The sequence below is a fragment of the Mastacembelus armatus genome, chromosome 24 (assembly GCF_900324485.2).
Source record: "Mastacembelus armatus chromosome 24, fMasArm1.2, whole genome shotgun sequence".
NCBI lineage: Eukaryota > Metazoa > Chordata > Actinopteri > Synbranchiformes > Mastacembelidae > Mastacembelus > Mastacembelus armatus.
In genome coordinates, this window is record NC_046656.1 from 7,183,368 (window position 1) to 7,207,949 (window position 24,582).

At 39.8% G+C, this 24,582-nt stretch overlaps 1 protein-coding gene across 1 annotated transcript in view; it reads left to right on the forward strand.

Moving 5' to 3' along the window:
- Positions 1–3,345: 3,345 nt before the first annotated feature.
- The window catches only part of vsnl1a (visinin-like 1a), a 28,408-nt gene continuing 7,171 nt past the window's right edge, over positions 3,346–24,582 (forward strand). The window contains exons 1-2 of the mRNA XM_026319159.2: positions 3,346–3,591; positions 10,708–10,874. Of these exons, the coding sequence (XP_026174944.1) occupies positions 10,713–10,874 (162 nt within the window). The 5' untranslated portion in view covers positions 3,346–3,591; positions 10,708–10,712. The remainder of the gene's footprint in view (positions 3,592–10,707; positions 10,875–24,582) is intronic.

A 24,582-nucleotide genomic window follows, 5' to 3' on the forward strand; every position in this document is an offset into this window, starting at 1 on the left:
GGTTCTGTGCACGGTTGACATAAGTTCTCTTTTTCATCTCTGCATTGCAGCGTTGTGCTTTGGTGATTAACCTGCCTGTTCTGGTTGGGAGCTGAAGCCTCCTCTGAAGTCCTGGTGTCAGAACAGAGTGGAAGAGGCGTTTCCATCTCACAGACATTTAATGATGGAGATGATTCTACACCTGCGGTGCTCTCTGAGCTACAGCATTTCTCTTCAGCGTCCCTGTCAGTTTCACTCCAGACTGCAGGGTCAATTACACTGAAAGGGCCTGCATCATTATCTCCTTCAGCAGACACTTGACTGATTCTCGCAGACATTGGAGTCTCAGTTGTGTGATCAGCTGTTTCACTCCAAGCTTTGACTATCATCTTGCCAGCAGCAGGCTCTTCTTTTGCCCCACAGAAGTCATTCATTTTAAGCCTCACTTTCTCAGTTGCAATATTTCTGGCTAATACCACATCATAACTAACAAGAGATCCCTTTGCATATTCAGAAGCAGAAGAGACAGAGTTTTCACTCACACAATTCTCATTAACTTGGCCTTTTGTTTCCCTATCACATACAGTGACATTTTCATTTTCAAGAGGCTGCAATTCTAATATTTTCTCTTCATTTGTTCCATCTTCTGCCAAGTTCCCAGAGGGATTCTCTTCAGCGTTTGAGCAAAATGATTTAGAGTCTGCATAATCTTGGTAAGATATGGGACTGTTACCCTCATCTGCCTCCTTCCTGAATAGGATATTCTCACTAAATCCGTGCTCGTCCTGCTTCTGATTACCAGCTTCAAATTCAGCAGACTGACTCCATGTATTATATAGCACATTTTCATCAGCGCAATCAGACTGACATCTGACCTCCTCATTACTGGAACTAAGGGTGAATGCTTGGATTTGACTAACATAGTGTTGCACCTGTCTGCCATCTTTGTCATTTCCAGCAGGAAGGCAGCAACCATCAGGATTCTTGCCTTGAAGTGATTTCCCAAACTGTCTGTAATCAGGATTACTGGACAAGTCAGTGCTGGCTTTTTCTGAAGTGGGAGACTCTGCTAATGCCCCACCTGCATCATCTAGCAGGCATGAGCTCAGCTTGTCACTTTCAGTAACTGGAGGCTGCTCCTCATTCCCCAGATGTAAGAGGCATCCCTCAGCATCTGCATCAGATTCTGCATCGACATCCTCAGTGTGAAAAGTACTCACCTTAGTGAGAGGGGTAACAATTATTTTAGTGTCTTGTGGTTGCTCATAAGGTTTTTCATCTTGGATATCCACATTTTCTGATGGGCATATTTGGTCCACATTCTCCTCTGGGGTACTTTTTGCTGCTGTGGAGCCAATGGTTTTCCGAAATGTCAAAAGCTCTGGGAAGTCAAACCATTTTTTCTCACTGTGGTTGTCTATCTCTTGTATTGTCCTTGGCCGTTTTGGAGAGAATGATGACATAAACTCCTCTGTCTGTGGACTAATATCTTGTGTGGTTTTATTCATTTTCTTCTCTCTGCTAAACCAAGAACAAAAACAGCTTGAACTGCATCTAAAAGCCACACTATTCAGATCAATGTGTTACTCTATCATGTCAAGAATGTTTCTAATGCAAGAATATTTCTAAGGCAGATTTAGTAAATAAAGTATTTCTAAAAGAAAAAATTCCTAGACTCGAACTTGGATTCAATCTAGTGATTCAAAATAGGCTGATTGTTGTTGTTCTTGTAGAATCATAGTCCACAATGTCCATAATGTCATCTGTACTGGCATAGTAGCCTGTGTGCCCTGTTGCATAAAAGCTACAGCAACTCACCTTACACCAGACCTGCAGCTGAAAGCAAACAGAAGCAATCTCAGACTGAACCTTTGAAGCAAAGGACACAACAATATACAGTGTGCGAATATCCTATACCCGAGCAGACTGTTACACAGCATGATGCCGATTCACAGCACAGAATACAAAGACAGCACTATAGCACTATCCCTGTTCTCTTTCCTCCCTACTTTAGCACCCAAATCAGAAACTGCTTTGAAACACCAATTGCTGACAATGCTAGCTTTGTTACAATGAATACAGCCGGCCTTTTTCACATCAGTCATTCTGACTTGTCATAGTAGGAAAATCACAGGTATTACTATGATGGAGCCGTTCTATTTAGACCTGTGATTCAGTGAGCCGGTGTGCGCAACCAGCATTAACTTTATAACACACACCTGTGCTTCATGTGCTTCCTGTGTGCCACCATGCAGCCTATTGTGTACTAAAAACCCTCATGCTGCTCCTACTCATGCAAATGAACCAAATGTTAAGACACCGTAGTGTTGGCCTCAAACCTGACGCAACGCTTATCTGACATCCTGTCACATACTGACACATAAATGATAATAATATTTTTTATGTACTACAGCAGATTTGTTTGTGGAGCTGTATTTCAAATATCACTCTACAGTACAAGATAACAAAAAGAAAGTGAAATAAAATAATTGCATTCCCGCCTCTCTGTTACCCTGCAGTTACCACTCTGTATTTACTGTAACATTACACAACAATCCACTGTCACTATCTCATAGTAGAATAAAATAATACAATCTAATTGCTATGTTGTGTCATCCATATCAATGTTAACTAGCTAGCTAACACGCTAGCTAGCTGCTAACGTTAGCATTGGAGAGTGAAGTAGATTAGCGTTAACTCAACACAAATTAACTTTACCTGTTTTAATGCTGTCTCACAATTACCTGATTTTTCAAAGGTATTTGAACTTGAGTCACTCACTATACTTTAAACATTAACTGTATTTACACCCGGTTAAATCTAACGTTAATGACTTTTAACAGTTATATTAGAAAGGATAATATTAGCAAAGTCTGCTAACATTATGTTAGCATAGTGGTTAGCAAACCTTCATTAAAACATATATTAGTGATTTTAGACAGCCATACCATTTAATGTTACATTACTTCTTCAGACAGTTGTTCGTTACTCGGACATTACCCACGGTCCACATGTAGCTGCGTAGTTAGCTAGTTGGTTAGCTAGTTAGATAGTTAGTTAGCTAGTTAGATAGTTAGCATCTGCCCTGACATGTAGGCCGTCATCAGGTGTGTGGCGCCAAACTGAGCTGGCTGTGTTGGAGGCTCATTTAAACCTTGTGTTTGTCACGGGACAGCGAGGTTAGCAAAATGCGTGGCTTTATTGTCGAGCATGAAAAGTTGTAAGTAGGTAAATGTAAGTAAGTGATTGTTTGCTGCGTTTATTTGTCACACAGCCGCGCAGGAGCAGGGAGGCAGGCGTGCAGCACTCACCCCCCCTCCCCGTGTCTGTCTCCTCCTCCCGGCTCATCCTCAGCAGTGTGGCTCGGCACCAGCACCCGACGGACCTGCACCGCCTTCTCCCTGACGAGGTTCACTTTTCTCCCGCAGGAAACAAAAGAAAAACACAACAGAATAAAACAGAAACGCACAAAACTAATCTTAAGCTACTAGTGGCTCGACTGGAGAGCATTTTCACACGCTTACATCGCGTTTTCCCCCCCGTGCTCGCAGGTTTTTCTGACCACTCCAGAAATCAGACCGGACTTCTCCGTTGACTCCGCACTCTTACAAGGTAGGATGGATATATTCAGTGCCAAGTGATGAATAATTTGTAGGAAAATCCTAAATATTCCTCACTGACCTCTCAGTTAATGCCGTATGTTAGCACGATGCAATCTGGTGCGTCATCCTTTTGGTTTCATAAGACTTAATTCATGGATTTATTGGCGTGTTAAGTGAGACACAAATTACAATAACGACACAGCATTTATTGAAAGATTTTCTTTATTACATCCTGCTGCCATTTGCACGTTTTGCACGCATGTGGAGGACTTTTCAACGTTAAATAAACATGGATGTGTCTGGGGTTTACTATCACTGCCTGTACACACACACGCACGCACACACACGCACACACACACACACACACACGCAAATACACACACACATAAAGACACACACACACACACACTAAGATTTAAATGTAAAACAAACAAAAAAGCGAAATCAGTTTCTGTTTTTATGCAGTCTTCCTGATCAATCGATCTATGTTGGTTATAATATTTGTGTCTTTGCGTGGGATGACCTGCATGACACAGCTAGTGTGATGTATCCTGGTGTTTTTCGTCATTGTTGCAAGTGTGTGTGTGGTGGGGGAGTCTCTTTAACCCGCATCGTCCAAATTGTGAAGCTACTTTTTGCAAATCCGTGCAGGCATGACCACATCTCAATCACCAGACCTCCTATGCTTATTGTTCCCCCTAATCTCCTCCGCACACACTCAAACACATTTCCAGACAATAAGGACAGCATGCACAAATCTACCAGATTTGCAGACTTGAATCAAACCCTTAAGTGATCTGATGGTGTCTGTCAGGGCTGGGGCTTTGCCTTCCTCTCAAGGTCATCCCCTGTTGGCAAATGATGGTAAAGGGAAAGTGTTATGCAATAGCCTACGCCTGGCTCCGGGGCAGGTCTCCTGGTTGTTATAAGACTGTAAAATTACACATTTTACAACATACCTTTGGAGGCTGCACTGGTGTACTCATGTGTAACCACAGCTCCGATTTTTTTTTTTCCTTTTCTGACTCTTACATGGTCCCAGTAGGCTAGAAGACAAAGGGCTATGACTCAGGTTTAGAGTCAGCATGGTGCTCTGCTCTGCATTGCACTGCAGACTGACCCAGCATGTCTTGGTCCTAAGTCTGTCCCTCTCATTTTTGATGCTAAAATCAAGCACTGACATTTGCTGACTGTGCACCAGCTGTCTGTTTTTTGTTCTTTTGTAGATGTGAGTAAGTGGTGCAAAACATTACTATGCATATAATTAAGTGACAGGGAGGAGTGGGGTGTGTTCAGTGTATTGTGCTAACTAGAGTGCATTGCATCTGCATCCATCTCCGATCTCACCCTGATTACTTTCATATCACTTTTCCCTGCTGGTGCATGTATCTCTTGTGTAATCTTATGTAGGGACAATGAAAGATAGCGTTCACTTCATTCTTCATTTATGGCAATACACAGTTGATGGTAAACAGTAACAGTTGACGGAGTGACAGGACTTGTAGGCAGCTTTGAGAAATTACAGTGGAGGTGTTGACATGAGAATGAAAAGTATGGAAGGGAAATATGATCAGAAATTTAAGGTGCGTGGGGGAGAATTTGAAAATAACTACACTGGCCCTCAAAATCACTCAGATCGGTGTATAGAGACACAAAATTAAGATCTTAAAAGATTTGAAATCAAAAATGTGTAGGAAGATAATGTTTGGAAATTGCTCCACCCCACCATGTTGCCATTTGCGTCACTGTAAAAGATGTGCATTTACAGGTTTTCCATAAAGTAAGCAGAGGGGGTGGTATTAAAATAAGTGTGATTTATTTAGTTAGCCTTTTGTACAGAGTAATTAAGTATAAAACAAATGATTTCCTTAGGATTATCAGTGGACCTTAGGATGGCTCCAGGATCTCAGTGCATTTTATTATCACAGCTGTTGTTTGGCATTAAATTCATACGTAAGGCCCAGATGTATCACCGTGTGTTCTGGAAAAATAGCTGACAATGTGACGTAAAGCCGGGCCACCAGCAGCACACTGACACAGTACAGATGCAGAATCAGCTCTGCTGCTCGTTACCTGAATGAAGGGAGACAGACTAATGAGTAACACTTGCATTATGATGCAGTGTGAGCTATTGTAAGTACACTGTGAACATAAGTGAATGAGCATTTAGTTCCACATCAGAAGGTTATATCCTTCCCCTCTTCATAATTATTTCTAAGTCAGAAACAGACTAATTCTATAAGCATTTGTGACACACGCAATTTTAAACATACGTAAATACTAATTTAAATGCATTTACTTTGTGTTTCTACGATGGAACTGCTCACACACACACACACTTGTCCACACCTACAGTGCACAGTGATGTAATGGTGAGGCTGTCATACATCCTTTGCACAGATTTCTCCTGGGACACATCTGTCTCTTTCTATAGCTGCCATCTTCCAACTCAGCCCATTTTGTCTGACATATTGTAACAGGTTCTCTGGAGTACTGAGCAGTTTTTCACATGTAACAAGCCATTACAGATCACCAAACATGTAGGTCTTTCATTTGAGATATTTGGCCATTATGGATCAGCTGGGGCTGACATAATCTGATAGAATCCAGTGTTTTTCTATCATTCATTAAGCAGTTTCAGCTCAGTAGCAGTTTACTGAATGTGAAATGATCATCACCTTATTATTATTGACAAAAAAGTCTTAATGGTGACAGATTTCTGTTATATGAGCTACAACTAACAAGATTTACAAATGTGTATGCATTGTTCAGTCCATGATCTAAATGCCAAAGTCTCATAGATAAAATCTTCCAGTGAATATATTTAAAATATTTATGAAGTTCTTTTGCTTTTATTTACACATTATTAAATATGCTGAACATTTGTGAACATACATTATTCACAGGTTGTCATCCACATTTGTAAATCTTGCTTGTGTCTGTATTATTGAGAGTTTTTTCTCTTTATGCTCACTGAGACCACAACATTTTGAATCCATTGTTAGTGTGTTAGTTACTGTGTCTGTGGGAGATCACTTTTTAATGAAAAGCTGAGGTAGGCAACGTTTAGTTTGGTCTGTCCACAAATCCCCTATTTCTACAGACATGCAATATGAAATGACTGCATTACACCTGAATATGAGTCTTTTACCACCTTAGATCCACATGCAAAATGTAACCAAATATATCTATACAATCCTAATAAAAAGTGGGATTCAAATGGAGCCAAAAGGCAAACTGTCATCCATCCATGTTGGAAACCCAAAACTGAACATTTGTTCTATTGTGTGTCAGTGGTTTGATACCTACAGTGAATATTGTAGCATCATATCACATATCAAACAGGCGTACTCTGAATGCTAGAGTCAGACGGCCATATGTTTGTGTTTTGTTGTGACGGAAAACTATTTTGCATTTATATTGCACAATTTTTACCCTTGTGCTGATCCATTGCTGCTCAATGATTGTAGTCATTAAAAATGTCAGAACACCAATTTCCTTGGGTTTTATAGTGGAACTGCAGTTGTAGGATCACAGGGTCAGTTATGAAAGACAAAATTGTACAACTTCCTGGCCTTTTCAGCTGAATGCGGTCAGCATGCCCATCAGCTCATTTTAACACAGGGCTGTTTTTCTTTGCTCTGCAAAAGATCCTCTTTGAGAGGTGCAAGTTTTATAGGGACAGTTTTTTGTCAGTTTTTCTCATATTGTATAATGAATACTGCTATTTCCTGTCAAAGGCCCTGGTTCACGATGCCCTGTAAAGGTAGTCCTACAAATCACACCCGGTAGCGTTATGTACCAAACTATCTCACCTCAATATGTGATCCATAATTCTTAGCTGAGCTCCCATTTTATCCACAACATGTGATGTGAGGGAGTGAGGCCGTATGATGTTAGATTTGTTATCAAGGCGTTTACAGCAGAGACATTGTTAGTTTTCTGTGTCTAGGAGTCACAGGCAAAGTAAAAGGTTGTTGCTTTGCACAAACATTTCAATTTTCAACATTTCAGCAGTTCAATTTAATAAACTAATGATGAGAAGTTGATACAATATTGCATCATACAAACAGATTGAAAATGTTATTTATCTGTTACTGCTTTATCTGCTAGAAGTGACATTTTATTGTGACTCCAGCTTTGTTACGATGCCCTACTGAAAGAGGCATCTTGCCTGGATTCTGGGCCAGAGAGATAAGAAATTTGTGGTTTTGTGAGATCAAATGAACTATGGTGATACTCATCTATACACGTCGTTCCACCCTTTCATCCATTATGTCTCTCTTCTCTCTCCCTTCTCACTGCCACCCACAAGCTGTAGAAAGTAATAGGGTTGTTTCTATTGAATTGAAATTGTCCCATTGATCCACTGATTTAATTGTATGTTTTTTTTAGTAGTTTGAGATTTACTTACTTTATTTGTTTATTACCACACTGACACATTTTTCATATATACAGTCAATTCATATGTTATGTATTTGTTCTATTGCCCATGAATTCACAGGCAAAGTGGAGGCACAGTTAGTAATTACATAACTTAATTTCAGTTTTACTTATGATCCATCCTGAGTTCATTTGTGAACTTGGGTTATGCCGAGCCATGCTGAAAGAAAAAAATTGTATTTCAGGCCATGTACGTCGGTCTTTTGTCGACAAATGCTTCCCGAGTGGCAAGCTGTTGGTGAAGGTTGCCTACTGAGGGGTTCTTTCGCCACTGTTCTCCATCTCCAGTGCAAATTTAGATCAACCAACTGCATACACTGATCACACACAAATACACTTACACACACACACACACACACACACACACACGCACGCACAAGCACATGTGCAGACTTTCCCAGTATCCCTCCATTTCACAGCTTTCTAAAATGATGTCTGCCCTGTGGACTGGGGCCTGTGCGGAGGACATGCACAACTTTCTGTCATAATAAAACATACCAAACCAATACTATGCACTCCTGAATTTCCTTTTGGATATTTAGTTTATCTCATCTCATATTACACTTAACCCCTTTATTGATATAATATTGACATGATATCCTGCAACCATTTAAGCCAGGGGTGCCCACACTTTCTCAGCTTGCAAGCTGCTTATAAAATGACCAAGTCAAAATGATCTACCTACTATAAAAATGTAAAACATATATTTATTTATAAATATGTTGAGTATTATTTATATGTACAATATATGTTGGTGTACCTTGCATAACTGCATGAACCCATAAATAAATAAATTAGGGACTAACTAGGCAACTTGGTAGCTTGCTAGAGATTCGCAACCCTGCCCTGTATGTCAATCAAGTGACAAATGTAATAGTGAGGATGGATGATAGGCTGACATCTTTTTTTTTTAATGCCATGCGATCTACCCACACTACCTTTGCGATCGACCGGTAGATCGTGATCGACATATTGGGCACACCTGATTTAAGCCGTTAGTTTTTTATCACTACAATATCAAAATATATGGGTAGCATGGTGATGCATTGGGTTCAAAGCCCCTTTGAACCTGGGCCCTTTGTGTGGAGTTTCTTCTCCATGTCTGCTCACAATCAAGAGTCAGACAGTGTCCGCCCTCTGACAGACTGGTGATCTGTCCAGGGTGTACCCGCCTTTTATCCAGTGACAGCGGGGATTGGCTCCAGCCCAGACACACGTTATTTTTCTGTTTTTTTACCTGTTGCAAAGCAGTTGAGAGCTGGGACAGTTTTTTGGCATGCTTTTGTAAAGTTTTGAAGCCATTTGCTGAAATGTAGATTTATGATCAAAGTTGTGACAAAAGTCAACCCAGCAGATGGTCAATGAGCATGCTTGGATGCTGTAAAAAAAACTGTGTTCATTTGTAGCTTCCTGCAGTAACAAGGTTGCTGTTTCGCAGCCAGCTTTAGAGCTGGATGTTGTGGTGTCTTTGAAAGTACCACAGAGAGTTTTTATAACAGTACTGGCACACGGTGTCAATATCACACAGCAATAGTGTGAACACTTCCATTAAAACCAGACAGTAACATGATGCACTACTTATATTAAGAGCATCTTAGTGTATGTTCATTTTTACAGCCAGCTGAATGAAAACAGATCCGTCATCAATCAAAATCAATCTCGGTACAAAATCAATCTCAATGCTTATGCTCTGCAGAATGGTAACTTTAAAGAAATGGAGCATAGCATAACCCAGTGCAGCATGGCAGGCCTCAGTATATGACTGCAGCATCTTGGACACTTGCCTGAGTCTCCTTTCCTCACCCCAGCTCATGCAGAGACAGACCACACATACTGATGCTGCCTCACATCTCCCTTGGTCTTTTCAAGCTAAAGGGATCTAATAAAACATCGCACCAGAGAGTATGTGTAGATATGTTCTCAAACTCTAACCACCTTTTTGCAAATTATCATAATTAGGTGTTGGTTAATGAACTAATCAAGGCCTTAAAGAAGCAGCATCAGCAGAGTGCTGATCCAAAGAGGCAGCTGGATGTAAACTGCTGCATTGGAGAAATTGAGGGGCATTAAACACCAGAACACACTTGAGTGTTTCTTAAAGGTCACAATGGGCAAATTACTTTAAGATGTCATTATTACCCTTTTGGTTAGTTTAGTTTAGTTCTGTTTGAAAAGGAGATATGTTTTTGAAAATAATCATTAGTGTTTTGTTTTTTTCCCCAGATTAAAACGACTGAGCTGAAAACCTAAATATTGTTGATTAGTTTGTTTGATGTTTCCTTGAGGAAAGTAATGTCAAAACTGGACTGGACTGGAAAGAAAGTTCAGAGTTCCTAAAAACGAAACAGCAGTGGATCAGCAAAACTAGGACAAGCAGAAAGAAACAAAGATAAAATTTGCATTCCTTACAAATTGACCCTATTACCCAAGAAGAATTTCCAACATATGGTGCTATTCTGTTGCCTTGTATTACAGTCCATTTGTTTTAAAGCTTATTTTTAGATGAGCTTTGTTTTCTGCTTTCACAGTTCTTTAGACATCTCTATTTTCAGCCTCCAGGCTTCTACTGTAGGTTCACATCAAGTAGAATCACTTCTATGTGTTAATTGAAAGATGCCTAACATATTGAAATGTGTGTGTGTGCCTGTATTTGCATGTGTGTGTGTGTGCGCTCTTTTTGCAGACAAAATGGGGAAACAGAACAGCAAGCTGACCCCTGAAGTGATGGAGGATCTGGTGAAGAACACAGAGTTCAATGAACATGAGCTGAAGCAGTGGTACAAGGGGTTCCTGAAGGACTGCCCCAGCGGCCGACTCAACCTTGAAGAGTTCCAGCAGCTCTACGTCAAGGTGAAGTTCCAATGAATCACTTTCAGGCTGGCGACAAACTTGATGGATTATACAAATAGAGAATGCTTCAACACTAACACTTTATGTGGTTGCCACACACACGCCCCAAGACAGATAGATAGATTGGAAAGACTGAAGTAAAAACAGCCTAGTTCAAATTGACCAGTGCAAAAAGGTAAAAAACAACTCAGTTCATACCAAACACTGTTGAACTAATAATACTATTGCGCTACTTGAATAGTTGTAGCAGTAACAGCAGGTAATAATATCAAAGCATTTTTAGTTAAAGCATACTAGCTATTTTTGAATTTTTGTAAGACCAAAAAATTCATCAAGTCCAATGCATTCTCAGCAGGCTTTCCCACAATTTGTATTAACCGCACTGGTTTGGGTCACAAAAATGCACCCTGAATCACCACAAAAACCACTGAGGGAAATTACATTCGCACAATAAACACTGCTACATTTTAGCAGGCACCCTGCCATGTTCTTATTCGCCCCTCCTGTATCTGGGCAGAAAACCAACAGCAAGGCAGAAATCAGAGGCACTCAGATGATTATCTTCTCATGCTAATATTTAGCCTACCGTATCTCATTACCTCTGATAGAGCAGTGTGAATTTATTCCACGATTTATTCATTTAGACAGGGGGGGACACATTCATAGAAACAATTATGAGATCATAATAAAAGATAAATTAAAGCATAATAGCAATAAGTGGGTATAAAAATAAACTAAAATAAATATTTATTACTATTATTACTATTATTGCTGTCTAATACTATTACTAAAATTGAAGTGCATGAAATACCATGGCTGCGACCTACTAAGCCACACATGTACACCCAAAGTCCTGAATTTGATAATTTTACAATCGTCCATTATTAAAATAATAGTAACCCTAACTTGATCAGGTTTTAGTGAAGCTACCATGCTGTTTGTTTAAATTTTGATCAACTCTTAGAAAATGTGCAATACATATTTGAGTAGTAGTACATTTGCAAAACAAAGTTAAACCCATGCATGTACTGCATCTGTGCAAGTTGCTTGACTTGAAGTCGCTTAAGTTGCTGTAATCAGATTCATAGTACTCCCATACATAATTGTACTGTATGCCCTGTTTCTATCCTTATCTTGCATCTTCTGTCCTCTTGTACTGTATACTTTAAACTCCCAAGAGTTCTCGAAGATGAAAGCATCCTGAGTAGAGCAAGAATAGGCATTAATCTTTTATCACTGGTGCCAGAAAATGCTTCATAACCAGAGGGGGCTGCCATTACATAAGACACGCCTGGACGCTGAGGTCATGGTTGTACTTCCTCTAAATGCCATGGGAGACCATGTATCAGCTGAAACTAAAAGAGAAAAACAAATCTTTGAATCATTGGAAATAAATGAAGGTGTGACTGCCAACCTATGATTGTGTCAAGTCAAATTTATTTATAAAGCACTTTTAACATAGCCAGAGTTGACCAAAGTGCTGTACAGACAGAAAAGACATAAAATGACTCAGAAAATATACCAAATACAAAATTATAACTATATAAAATACAACACAGTAAAATAAAATAACACACATTGATAGACTAAGTAGGCTAATTAAAACTAGTCTCATGTGTCTAGACCACTCTGGTGTGCAAATGCAACCTATTCCATACACTGAGTCCAACTACAGAGAAGGCTCTGTCTCCCCTGGTCTTTAGCCTGGCCCTGGGCACAGCTAGAAGAAACAGGTCTGCAGACCTCAGAGCTCTGGCTGGAGTGAGAGGCTGCAAGAGCTCAGATAAAGAAATCAGGGCCATGTGTGAGTGTGTGTGTGTGTTTGTATAGCACACACATCGTAACTAGGAAATATGATTTCCCATTAAGCCTTCTGAAAAGCATCTACTTTAAATCCTTTTTTTTTTGTAATTGACATTGTCTGGGATTTAAACAAAAAAGAAACATACTAAAATCTCTTTACAGCACAAAAAATGGCATGGAACAGTGGCAGGACGAAACAAAGGGGGGCACCACAGCTCACATTTGTAGGCTTCTGGGATAAATCCTATTATTGATACGTCCTATTGTGTTTCTAGGCAACAGTGTATCAGTAATAGGGCTTTATTTAAATCCAGGGGTCTGATAAGTGGAAAAGGGTCTGCTGCGACCTCATATTAACGGGACAGATTGTTCCTGTGAAGACTGTGTTTGTTTGTGTGGTGGTGGGGGGTCATATGTTTAGTAGGAGGGAGAGGGAGACAGAACAGTGCGTTTGCGTTGGTTGAAAGCGAGAAACAGAGGGGCAGAAATGGGAGAAGTAAGCAAGTGAAAAAAAATGTTTTATACATTATTTATTAGTCATTAGCTCCAATGGAGTCATGCAGCAGAGTGATGAGAAATGTGTATGTGTGTCTGTGTCTTTGCTGTGCATGCATGCATGAGGTAGCGCTCAGTTTACACCTGGGCACTGACATCTTTATTTTTCTATAGTCCAACGCTGGTCCCCTGACTTCAGATCTCCTCACATTTGTACAGACGTGCACCTGTGACAGTTGTCCAGAAGCCTTTCCCTCCAGGGTGCTAAAGGCAGTTACCTCCACTCAGCTGCCCGTCTGAGTCGATGTACTGTTTCTGTTGGACATAGACTCACTGTTCTCTCACTTTTTTTCCTACCTTCTGTGCTCCTCCCTGTCTCACTCCTTTATTTCCCTCTGCCTTTGAGGAGGTAATCATCTTTTAGGTGGTGAGAAGGGAGAGGCAGGAAGACTAAGTGAGGGTGAAGTGTCAAAGAACAGGAAAGGAATGGTGCATGGTGAGAAAGCGGGTTTACCATGTTAGAAATAATATGAGGCTATCTGCTATACTACTTTGTGTTACTGTGCTGTTACGATCTACAATCTTTCTCTGTATACTGATTGTATATGTTTATACTCTCGACTGATCAGGACTGGGGGTTGATGGTGCTGGATGCAAGATGCAGAATAGGTAAATAGATGGACATGTGACTTCACATATAAAAGTTTGATGAAACTGAAATGGTTTTCAAATGATAATAGCACAACTTAAATGCCCATCAGCATAGTAAATTAAAATTTTCCTGCAAAATGTTAAACTGAACATCCGTGCCCATATGCTGTAATGTGCACAGTTGGTGAACGGCTGCAGTTGGCTAATGCACACACTCGCATGCCAGGAACATGCTCACACTAGTCAGTCAAAACAGCTCTCTCTGTTCTGTGTACTGTGCCATTTTGTCCCTCCTGGAATTTTGATCTCAGGATTGTTCACAACTTCACTCACTAAATTGTTATTTAAGATGGAAAAAGCTTCCTCAATTTGGAAGCTTGTTAACTTGGTTGATATCACTCTAAAAACCAATTCTCTTTGGTGAAGCAGTTTTTCATCCAACAAAATAAAAGTGGATGATGCAACACCACTTATAATTATTATTATTTTCAGCCCAGTATTTTCTCAGAGGTGTGCACAGAAAATCTGTGGGTCAGAGTTCCCCAAAGTTTGATTCTGCACAAAGAATCGGTAGAGATTTACTTTAGTGGCCCAAGTCAATCCACTGTTTGCAAAGATTCCACTGAAGCAGGACTGTTTCAACATTTTAAATTCTGTTATGCCCAGGCCTTCAATTATAATATTTCAGATTAATAAAAGAGGTTATTGTAGTATGCCACACATATGTTAGGATAGCCCAATTTTTCAGATTGCTTTTCAGGTAGCTTGCTAATGAAAACAAAAAAAAAATGGAGCCAACAGATGTGTGGCATTTTTCCTTGGCAAATGGCTTAAATTTAGTTCTTTAAATTTGCTCATTTTCTGCAGAGCAACTATTGGAATAATGCAGAAATTGTTTCAGCATCAATCAGTCAATCAAGACACTGAATCTGAGCTGTGCCAATGACGATGAACAAGTGACTCCTTTTAGTTTTTATACAAGTTTAATTTCCTTATGATCCCAGCAATTATAAAAAAGAAACTGTTCCTTCATGAATCCTGGTTAGACTATCCAAGATCATTAAACTGTCCTGCCACAGGTTTGGTTTCCCAGTGGATTTCACTTTAAGTGGCATTGCCAAGGCCAGTCAGTCATATAAAAATGGAAGAGAGGCTTCCGTGACAATTCACACTCAAGCGCTTGCATGCCACAGTGTGTGAAATTTCTCATCCCTGGCACGGCAGCTGCTCTGGGAGCCATTTGTAACAGGATAACAACGCTCCCTGAAATGTTAAGGTGATAAAATTTGTCACTAGATTTTTTTTCCTGCTCCTGATGCATGCAGAGACAGCAACCACACTCACAGATAGCCATGAACACCCACACATTTAACAGTGATCCATGCACATCCACAACATATTTGTTAAAAGAAGACTATGCTATTAATTCTGTTGTATATGTTGTTAGTCTGCCTATATTAGTATGCAGGTTATCAGTGTGTTAGTGTGTTGGTTGACAGTAACATAAAATGAACACCGTTACTGCTGGTTTGCTGCCAGATGCTGATTGTTGTTACTGTGATGACGTAGCGTTTTAATGTCAGTATAATGAACTTCTTTATTGTTTCTGCTACACTGCAACTCTGACTATTACTGTTTATATGGCGGACATATAAATGGGAATACTGGAAAAGAGAAATGCAGTGGAAGCATTGTTGTGTTGTTGCGTGCGTGCACACAGACATACGAGCACAGGCTCGCACAGAACGCAGACGCTGACCTAAATATAGATGTATGGAGGGATATGGATTCTGCTCTGTTGCATCTCGCTTTCAAAGCCTCGAGGCATTTGCTGTTGACAAGAGCGGAGTGTGCCTCTGTGTTTGTGTGTGTACCATTGACCATTCAGTGGGGCTCACTGAGATTCCCTATTGCTTCTCCACAGACAGACAGATCACTGGGCAGTGTGATAGGAAGGTAAATGGAGCAACAGATGGACACTGACATCATCTGGCCAATATCCTATTTCTGTGAGGAAACATATGTGGTTCGATCACAGGAGACACAACTCAGAAGAAGAGATGCAGTATTACACTGACATCTATAATCACCTATAAAAGCCTAACTTTTTTCAAGAAAAAAAATTATTTAGCAAATAGTTTAGTAATAATTCACAAACAAATAGCCTACATTGGAGCCATGTCTGCAATGAGTGCCTCAGTACAGTATTTGACAAACAGATACAATTACACAGGGAAAGTTTAGTCAGCATGCACATTGCAGTAAAGCTGTGTTTAAGACTGGCACTCGTACAGTGAGTTTTTCTGATATTCATGTACTGCTAATACTGCAGTATAGATGTCAAATCACAAAAAATCATAATACCATAGTAACAACACTGCAATAGACTGTGTTGCTCACTGCCACAGGTAACTCTTTGACTTTACAGCCTCGTCAGTACTGGAAGTTAATATCAATATTTGGCAATTCAAATAACCTGATCAAATATATCTGCCAGTATCTCAACAAGGCTTCCTTACATTTGTACTGAGCAGGATATTGCACAGCTGCTCTTTTGTCAGTGCACAAACTATGCAATGTTATCATATCAAACATATCTTCAATGCTAATATACAGAAACTTGGTTTCCCACACTGGGTTCAGACCAGACACATAAGAGCGAAGACTTTTTACAAGGTAGCACACAAAATCTTTCAGTAGTTCTCAGTAGTATAAAATCAGCTAACTAGGACTTATACCTACATGCTTTCTGATATTTTCTATGTCCTGATCTGCACAATGTCAAGCATGCACTTTTAGTCTCTCAGCACAGCCATCCAGTGATATAAATATCTGTGAGAACAAAAATACAGCTGAAAATATTGGCCTGGGTGATGTATTGGTCTGGCTGTAATGCGCATATGTTAAACAAATACTTAACTTCAGAATCAACAAAATTTGGAATATTTAATATGATTGCATCATGAATTTAAAGATGGGATTCAGATAATATGGAAATATCACTCCAACTCTTCTGAGGAGGAGTTTGCTATTCTTTATTTTGTGTCTTATGTGTCTTCACACCAGACAGTGGTGTGATATTATGGCACTGGAATATTTATATACTTTCATTTTTTATTTATTTTATTTTATATATATTTTACACCTTTTTATTGGCTCCAACACAAGCCAGCTGATGATGTGGGTGTATGTATAAACATGCTAATATGTGGGACATCTACCCCCAATACCCTTATAATGTTGCATAATATCAGTTTTCCTCCCTCTCCTCTCTGCCTCACTATATCACACTTTCTTCCTCCTTCCATCTTTCTTTTCTCACCTCTCAACATTTTCCTCCATCTCTTTGTACTGACTTCCTCTCTCACCTCCCTTCCTCTCTGTCCAAGTAGGCTTGTGGCTGCCATACACTGAAAATAGCTTTTGTCATCTCAGAAGCTCTCATGCCAGTCTACATCGTTGTCACAACCCAGGCTCACACAGCTGATCGTAGCACATGATGGCTCCTGAATTTTTTTCAAGAAGTTCTTTTTACAAGGCTCAACACTTTGTGCTCATTTAAAAAAAACAAAAACAACTTTACTTTATGGGTTGCATTGTGTTCAAATATAGAACTAATCTTGAATCGCTGTTTCCATTAGAAGATATCTGTTGAGGAAGGATGAGACACAAAGGGTAAAAGGTAATATAAACCCTGGACAAATAGACTCAATCATTATAATAGTGAGTAGTTTATGTTTATAAAGCATGGAAGGAGGGGAATCTGACATTTAATTAGCAGACTGTAATTTTCACAGAGACAAACAGTGATTTTATTCACTGTAAAATTTCTCTACTCTTTCAGAAGAGAAAATTGGTGTTAATTGCTTAGGGCATCTGTGTCACTGTTTGCAGATGAAATGCATCCGAAATGAACTGTAACAGAGAAAACAGACACATAAATAGACTGAGTGGCATACAGGAAGACAGAAGCATAGAGATATAGGGAAACATCTGTCCATCCATCCATTATGTATACCCACTGTCCCCACTGACCCTATTTAGGGTCACAGGGATCTGCTGGAGCCTATCCCAGCTCTCTCTGGGTGAAAGACAGGGGTACACCCTGGACAGGTCACCAGTCCATCACAGGGACACATTGAGAGAGACAAGCACAGGGAGAACATGCAAACTCCACACAGAAAGGCCCCTGCTGGGTTTTGAACCAGGAACCTTCTTGCTGTAAGTCAGCAGTGCTAACCACTCATGCACTCATCGTGTTGCTCAGAGGGAAACAAATTAAACAAATTTATAGGAGTGGACTGCTCTTTACATGTTAGTTGCACTCTGCCCTCTTTGCATTGCCTCTCTTAGGCCTGTGAAATTGTAATTGAATTATTCTGCAACTTTCAGCCAATCTCACCCCTGTTACTGAGGTGTGAGTGGAGGAGAGAAGAGTGCTTTTAGATGCACAAACCAAGATAATAGGGCCTATTCTAAGGGGAAATCATATTCAGATTGAGCTATGTATAACCATTAGCACATCCTTTATAACAATAAACAGTGCCAGTTACTGTGGTTGGATAGTGAAGGCAACAGGCCACAGAGCTATTACATCTCAGCATGCTGGTTTAAATCCCATGGTACTATTGGGGGTGAGGGGGCTGTTAAAGGGAATGGCCTTCAACTAGTTAACATGGGTTCATCCACCCATGACAAAGACTGAATCCCTGTCAGTCTGACCTTTGACCTTCATTTCTATAGAAACAAGCACTGAGAGAACTAGTCATATAAACCTTCTATAGAAACAGAAAGACTGTGGCAAATATGTACCTTCAGCTACCCATGTAAGAAAATCATTCAGAATAGAATAAGCTTTTCATGTCTCATTGTAGTATTTTCACTGGAAAATACACTGGTTGTTGCGGAATACATAAGTAAATTGTGTCGAGATATCCGGTACACTTAGACATGCACTCAAGGTCAAGTCAAGTCGTCTTAAGTTTCTCAAAGTACTCTGTAAATAAAATGGATCCTGTTAATCAATGGCAAGGCCAACCTTTGTTCAGCTTATAGTGCTTTAGAGTAGGACATGATTAGGTTAGAAGCCTGGCTGTCCTTTTCTTCCTCTCTTTATATTTCAACTCATTTTACCCTCTTTGTTTCTTTGGATCTTACCATGTCTAAAGATTCAATTTAGCTTTTCTTTTGTCTGTTAACTCTGTGTTTCTATTTCAACATCAGATATATATTTTTTGTTAAAAATGTGGTCTGTTGAGTTTAAAAAAACACGGTAGTTACACGTCTTTTAAAATCTTCTATTCGATATCATCCTGTAAAAAGTAGTACTGGTTTCACGGATTACACCAATACATCTCACTAAAGCATATTCACTTGAACACTTCATTTCTGTTTAGTAGTTTCCTAGGGTTCACCATTGGGTCCATTGCAGTTATGACAGGAAAGAAGTTAAACCTAGTTTTTAGGGGACCAGACACTGCTGTCTTTAGAAGTGTACTGTATTAACAATACTGCAGTCACAGCAATAGGCCATTTACCAAAATAACTGTCTCGTTTGGAGACTGCAGACTTTTTCAGACATTTTGTTCTTTGCAGTCTTGTCATCTATTCTCACTGACACAACTGCCAAATCAGCATAATTTAACATGATTTAACTTCTTGACAGAGTAAACTTAAAAACTGAAAAGCAGGACTGCTGTGTTAAGCACACATTGGCCACAAAATAATCTTAATAACATTTCATTTCACAGTTTGGATGGTGGCATACTAAAATCTAGAGTATATGATTCGAATAATTAGATGAAGGCATTAGTTAAGCAGTATAAATCCATTTGTGGCTGTGTTAAGAGTGCATCTTAATCAGAAACATCTAAATGTCCTTTCCCATGGGTACATTGTCAGATAATATCGCTGCCAGATTCCCAAAATGAAGTTGTATAGGGAGATTACCTTTCCAAATACAATTGATCAAAAACATTTTTATTATGGAGGCTAATTTGAACATAACCACAATGAATGAAAACAGTGTGGCTGCTGTGACAACTGGTGTTTCAGTATATTGCATCAGTGAAATTGATGAGAAATTGTAAAATATATCTCAACATGCAGAATATTTGTTTTTTTTAATCATAATGACAACTGCTATATCTAATGATACAATCTCAATCCTTTCCTTATAAAGAAAAGTTTTCTGCAGGATCATTTATATTGTTTAAAAAATGGCCAGTATTTTTCAAATTTTGCCAAGAGTATGTACATTTATGAGTACAACTGCACCACTCCAAGCTTTGTAAGGACCCGGGCAGATAAACAACTCATGCCTTTCATATATCAGTTTTTTTCTTCAAGGTCTTGAAGCTCTGCACCCTTCCTAAGACTGAGCAAATGCACACTCAAGCACCAGTCTGGAGTTGCTCAGATTTCAATGAATCAGTTTTAGGGCTGAGATCAGAGTTACAGGCCAGCAGCAAAAAAAACCAAACTATAATCAATAGTCTGATTTTTGGTGAGATTGTGATATAGTGGCTGATAATCAGTCTTATTATGGATACCTTATCACACAGCAGAGGGCATGAAAAATATCTTGCCTAAGTGTGAAGGCATTTGTCTAATAAAAAAACTGATGTGAAGGAGGCAGGGGAACTATTGGAAAAGAGAGCGAAGTGAGCATTTGGTACCTAACAGACCCAGTTACCCCTCAGGCGAACTCAGAGTCACCAGAGAGCGTGTAGGATGCTGATAGCGTGGAGAAGTCGATAGAAAAAAGGTAAAGAGAAAGGTTAGTATTTTTCATCTTAATGCAACACGTTAATACACAACACATCAAAAACACAAGCCTGCTAATTAAACACAAACTGCTTGTAGTGCAGGTGTACTTTAAATGGGTCACGGGCTTGTTACTCTTGGGTTTCCATGTCATCAGGATACAGCTAGCTCTATATTTGCAAGCACCTCGGGGTTAGGATAAATATACATTAAAATTAGATGCTTAACTTTTAGAAATGGACTCAGATGTGAAGGCGATGATATAAAGTGTTCAGACATCCTGTGGGTGTTTGAATGCTCTCAGTCAGATGGAACTAACATAGTGGCAGCAGGGACTACAAACACTGAATGTTTCCATGCAAATTCTGAAGGGTTTTTTCACACACATGCACAGACTCACACATGACCGAGCAGCCATAAAGGATGAACTCATGCCTGAGGAGAAATAGACAAGGGGGTTTGATGAGTCATGTAAAATGGAGGCATAGTGTAAATAACTGTACTGTAGACATCCACAGAAAATCAAAACGGGAGGTTGTGTGTCGGGTTTTTTGTACACACTGCTGCATCTTAGTCTTCTCTTTCTTCCTTCACCTCTTCCTCTCTTGTCCTCATGGCCCCAGCTGAGTGGGAGAAGCTTACGGGTCGATTATGAGCTTTTTAAAAGTTGGCTTGAAACTGCACAAGCTGCTGTGGATTTATCTTGCCAGGCTCTTTAGAGACTAGCCATTCTGGACACATCACTGGAAAGTGAAGATAAAGCAAGCAAGTCCTCCCCCTTTTCTCTGTTATTCTGCCTGGCTCTGAATTGCATCAGCAGGAGTGTAGCCTCTGGTCAAACCTGGCGGTCAGCAGTGAGTCAGTGACCACACTGCAGGGCTGCTTTGCTATAATGGATTTTTAATCAGAGTCTGTATTGACCAGGCAGAAAAAAGACACTGGTGGAATTCTCTAGACACAACATTTTTGTGCTGTTATATTTTTAGTCTATTTTAGTGGCAGAATTGGTAGTTACTGATCTAGATTATTGATAGGGAATATAGCAATGTACCTAGTTTGATGTATTAACCTTTCAAGGCAGCCTCCTCTTCTCATGTTCCATTGACTGTTCTCCTCACCATCCCCTAAGGTGCGAAGTATGTTTCCACACTCAATAGTGCCATCTGCTGTTGTGCCATCATTTATACACCTCATGCAGAGTCTGTGCTGCCAGACTGGCATTTCATAACCACAGATAATCAAGGGTTCCTCTCAAATATCAGGCTGAATGATTGTGTGGAGTCTGGGAATCAGCTGTATGCACTGTGTAGGCTTTTTTTTAGTAATCAGAATCAAATCTAAAGAGAATTTAAAGAGCAACTTAATGTCTTGTTTTAGGCTGAGCACACACCTTTCAGAAATTAATAACATGCATTAAAGTCATACAGACACCACAACTGTACTCATACTCCAAACCCTGTGTAGCTCTTATAGATCATTGTTCCAGTCTAAACAGATGCAGCCATTAACAGACATTTTAATGCCCAGATTTCGTATCTGACAGTCACTTATCACATAGAATATATCAAACATTTTGGCAGTGGAAAAGAGGAAAATAACCTTTGTACCACTACATATTGGGACCATGATCCATTGTTTGAGCGATAATGTCAACTGTAATTTACTAGCTGAAAAAAGTAGATGTGGTGGCACTGTGGGAGCAGCAAGTGCAGTTTAATACGCTTGTCAGCTTTCTTACTTGTATAAAACTCATAAAAGCTGCAGTTATAAAACAGCACTGCACAGCTAGTCTACAGTAACACCTTCTCTCAAACTGGTGGATTATATGCCTGCCTCGTTTCCTGTGACTCCCTCATGTGTAGGGAGGCAAATTGGATCCACCGTGACTCTGTCGCAAACAATAAAAACAAATATACGTAGAGGAAAGTACAAAACATAAACACACTGAAAGGCTACTGCAGAAAATGTAAAGTGTTTGATTTCATGAAAATCTTAAGGATTTTAACTTTAACATGTGTAATATGTTCTAGTCAGGGTGGTTATTTATAAAGTTGAACAAGAATACAGGACAGTGAAGCTTTTATTGCAGTCGTTATTGTTATAAATATTTTCAGCGGCTGACGCCCCTTGATGAGAAAGAAAAGGATGATTAAAATGTATTTTACAGAGAAGTGCAGACTGACAGTGTGTGCGTGCTTTGTATCGGTGCAGACCTCGAAGGTTTGGAAGCGGTTACAGCTATAGCAGAATGCTGGCTGAGGTTGTGTAGCTGCCTGGCATGTCACTGAGGGTTTATGTAAGAGCACATGCAAACTGCTTCTCTCTCTCTCTCACACACTCTTGCTGACGTACACACACTCACACTGTAAATACCCCAGTGATGGATTATGCATGTATTCCTTTGCTCCGTCTCAAGCCGTTACATTCAGCTTGGCGAAGCGACATTAAAGTGATGCTTTGATGAAGCAATGTCAACAGCCAAATGCAGCAACTACTGGTGCCGTCAAGCCAAAGTCCAGCTAGTGTGTTTCTCAGGAGGATTGACTGCTTCTGACAATGTTAGCACAGGGACACATGAAACATAAGGTATTTTTTACACAGCCCTCTGGTGCCACAGTGGAATGACAGAAAACATAAGAAACAAGTCAAAATCGAAGCTAATAAATACAGATCTCAGGTGCTTTAAAGGACAAAATAGTCTCAGATTGACCTCTACGCCTGTTCTGGGGTGGTAAATAGGCAATGGCAAACCAGCTACTAATGTTGGTAGTACACATATTGTCCAGTAGTTACCTTAAGAAAGATGTGAGCTTCATGAAAGATAAATGGAAATATTAATAGCTTAGATATTACGTTAGATTAGAAGACACTTTATTGATCCCTTGGAAGAAAGGGTGCTATAAAAAAAATGTAAAAATATGTGAGAATAGATGTTAAGGTGAGTCAGTAAGATGTCAGACGCTGTCAGTCTACAGCCAAACATGAATACACAGGTGAGCAGTGACAAATTCACTGACAGCCGTGGAGAGTAATGGCAGCAGTGATAAAGGACGTGCGGTAGCTCCTTCACACACCATGGGTGTAGCACCCTGCTGCCAAAGGCACCAGTATGAGCACCCAGAGTGTCTATACCCCTTTGCTGGTCTGTTCGCCTTCACCAGCTGAAAACCATCCAAAGTCTAAGGAGAATCAGGAATGAGTTCATTTATCCATGTTCCCATGAAGCATATTAGGCTGCATTCCCAGTAAACTCTATGGTCCTTCATCAACGCCTCTGTTTTTCTTGGGTACAGGTCTTACATTCCCCACAATGATTCAGGTATATAACATCCTTTTCCTCACTCTCCTCTGCACCCTCTAAATCCTCAGCGCTCAGGGCGTTTCAGATCTCTGGCGAGAAGCAGACCTGTGGTCTGTATAGCTGACGGTTTTTCTTGTATGTAAATAATGCCATATCCATGGTAACATATCTCTCCTGACTCAGGCTGACTAAGTTTTCTCACAAAAGCATAAGAATTTGTAGATGACACTAATTCCTAATTTGCCATTGTTGTAAAAAAAAGCATATGGCATAGATTGCTGGAAGATAATTAAAACTACACATAAAACAACAAATTAGGAGATGAGCTGCTGTAACTGGCTGCCATCCTACAGGCGCCAGTTTATTATAAATAGTATTACACCATAGATTCTTATGAGATTACGGCTTAGATTTATTTTACTGATTTATTTCATCCCCCTTCTGTTTATTCTTTTCTAGTGTTCCACTTTTGATGGTCACTGAGCAGTTAATAGTGAAGGATTGATTTTTCATTTGCCACTAGTCCTTCAGGTGATGATGATGATGTTGACCTATCTATATTTCTCAGGGAGAGGGAACCTGAGCACAAATGAGCTCTGAGGCTCTCAAAAGTGTGTACATTAAATGCTGTATGTGCAATCTTTTGCATGTGTCTCTGCATTATAGAAATTCTGATGAGAAAGATGAGGCAGT